Here is a 2,500-nt window from a genome sequence, read left to right on the forward strand (position 1 = left end):
TAGTTAAACAAAAAATCATTATTATTTTAGGTTGTGATATAGTTTTTGGACAATATAGTGTATAGGCGAAGAAGGGGTTTTTTGTGTTGTTTCTTTGTATGTCATTTCTGGATATATATCTTTTTCCCTTTTGTTTTTGAAAAATCTGTTAATAGCGTCAAAGGAACATCAATTCTCGAAAAAAATGAAATGATAACAATAAATATGAACAATAAAGACAAAAATAGAAGTGAAAAAATAACAATAATAATAATAATAATCATAATAATAATAATAATAATAATAATAATAATAATAATAATAATAATAATAATAATAATAATAATAATAATAATAAAATCATACTCTAAATACGCTCATCTCTCTCCCCCTTTTTTCCTCCCCTTCCCCCCCCTTCCCCCCCTTCAGGTTCAACCCTTCATCGCCTGCCTCAGGAGCGCCTGCCTGACCGCGCCCGTGCCCCTCCCCCTCAGCGCCGCAGAGGTCAACCCTCCCTCGCTGGACCTGACCCTCGCCAGCCTGCCCACCTCCATGCCCCTCCCCGGCTACTGGGCCTTCTAGAACATTCCAGAACAACGGGAGGGGGGGGGGGGGAGGAGGAGGAGGACAAGGACAAGGGGATTAAGATCTGTTCTTCGGCGTTTCGTTGGGGGGCTTTTTTGGAACATTCTGGAAGAACGGAGGAGGAGGGAAAAGGGGGGTGTCTTTGTTCTTTGTTCTAGGTCTGATGGGGCTTTCTCGAACCTTCCGGAAGAACGAGGGAGAAATTGGTAACTTGTTCTACGATGTCTGTTAGAACTTTTTAGGATATTCGAAAATGAGGAAAAGGAGAAATGTTCTTCGTTATCTACTGGGCCTTTTAGAACATTCCAGAAAAAAATAGATTAGAGGAATTTGATATTTTTTTCCGTTTCTCTATCTTTGGTTTACGTTTTTTTCTTCTCTTTTCTCTTATATGTTATTTTTCTCTTTTTTTCTTCTTTCTTTCCTGTTTGTTTATATCTATAAGAGACGGAACCGTTTCCATGACGTCATTAAAGAGCTCTGACGTCATGATTGCATCACAGGACATTGTGTTATGACATCATCAAAAGGCAATGGTCGACAGGCGGCAAAATATACATTAGTAAATATAAATAAATATTTTTGATTCTGTGTTATTTATTCCTCTTCTTGAAAGTAACTGAGATCCTTTTTTGATAATATTGATAATGATAATAATAATAGTAGTAGTAGCAGTAATAGTAGCAGTAATGATGATAATGAGAAGAATAATGAAAATGATAATGATCATATCAGTAATGATAATAATGATAAGCATAATAATGATGACGATAATAACAACATAATTATAATGATAGTAACAACGACTGCAACAATAACAGTGATATAAAGTAGACAATGCAAAATTGAGCAGTTACAAGTTGAATATATAATGTACAGTAGAAAAGGTATGAATGGGAATGAATAACTTCACATACAAAATATAAGTAACTTTCTTCCATACCTTCTCTACATTTGTCAACATGAATACGGTTCATATAACGCACTATTATATTCTGTTTTATCTATGCAAGAATTTTACATACCAATTTCCTGTTTTATAGAATCCACATAAGGTTTTGAAACATTAAGAGCTTGTCATTTCATTTATGTTGGAATTACAAAAGATATGATTTATTTCACGCACGCATAAGGAACACTGACACATACATGTATTATTGCTTATGCACTGATAAATAGCGTTCTTTCTACATGCTAGGTGTAATTGAAATAGTCTGCCATCGTTAAAGATACTTTCATCAGTAATAGTCGACAGTCCAGGTAATTGAGATAATGGAAAATTAAAAGGATTGGAAATAAAATATATACTGCTAAAAGTTGTGTAAATGGAAGAGACAAAGAGAGAAAGAGAGAGAGAGAGAGAGAGAGAGAGAGAGAGAGAGAGAGAGAGAGAGAGAGAGAGAGAGAGAAATAGAGAGAGAGAGAGAGAGAGAGAGAGAGAGAGAGAGAATAGAGGAGAGAGAGAGAGAGAGAGAGAGAGAGAGAGAGAGAGAGAGAAGAGAGAGAGAGAGAGAGAGAGAGAGATCGAGAGAGAGGAGAGAGAGAGAGAGAGAGAGAGAGAGAGAAGGGAAGGGGGAAAAGGAATAGAAAACAAATAAAAAGGGGGAAAAAAGAGAAAAAAAAAAAGGAAAGAAAAGAAAAAAGGTTAAAAAAAAAAGGAGTACGAAGACAAAAAAAAAAAAAAATAATAAATTTTTGATTTATATAAGAGGGGGGAGGGATAAGTTCATAATAAAAAATAATGTTATACTTTAAAATATATATATTATATTTATTTATTTATATATATATTTTATATATATATTATTTATTTTATAATATTATTATATATTTTTTAGAGGAGGGGGAGAGGAGGAGAGAGAGAGGGGAGGAGAGAGAGAGAGGGGGGGAGGAGAAAAGGGGAGAGAGAGAGAGAGAGAGAAGAGAGAGAGGGGAG

The 2,500-nt window shown here is 34.9% G+C and overlaps 1 protein-coding gene across 1 annotated transcript in view; it reads left to right on the top strand.

Annotated features, from left to right (window-relative positions):
- The window catches only part of LOC125039707, a 4,020-nt gene extending 2,872 nt beyond the window's left edge, over positions 1 to 1,148 (top strand). Inside the window, exon 5 of the mRNA XM_047633917.1 lies at positions 409 to 1,148. Coding sequence (XP_047489873.1) covers positions 409 to 561 — 153 coding nt within the window. The 3' untranslated portion in view covers positions 562 to 1,148. The remainder of the gene's footprint in view (positions 1 to 408) is intronic.
- Positions 1,149 to 2,500: the final 1,352 nt, after the last annotated feature.

The sequence above is a fragment of the Penaeus chinensis genome, chromosome 27 (assembly GCF_019202785.1).
Source record: "Penaeus chinensis breed Huanghai No. 1 chromosome 27, ASM1920278v2, whole genome shotgun sequence".
Classification (NCBI taxonomy): Eukaryota; Metazoa; Arthropoda; class Malacostraca; order Decapoda; family Penaeidae; genus Penaeus; species Penaeus chinensis.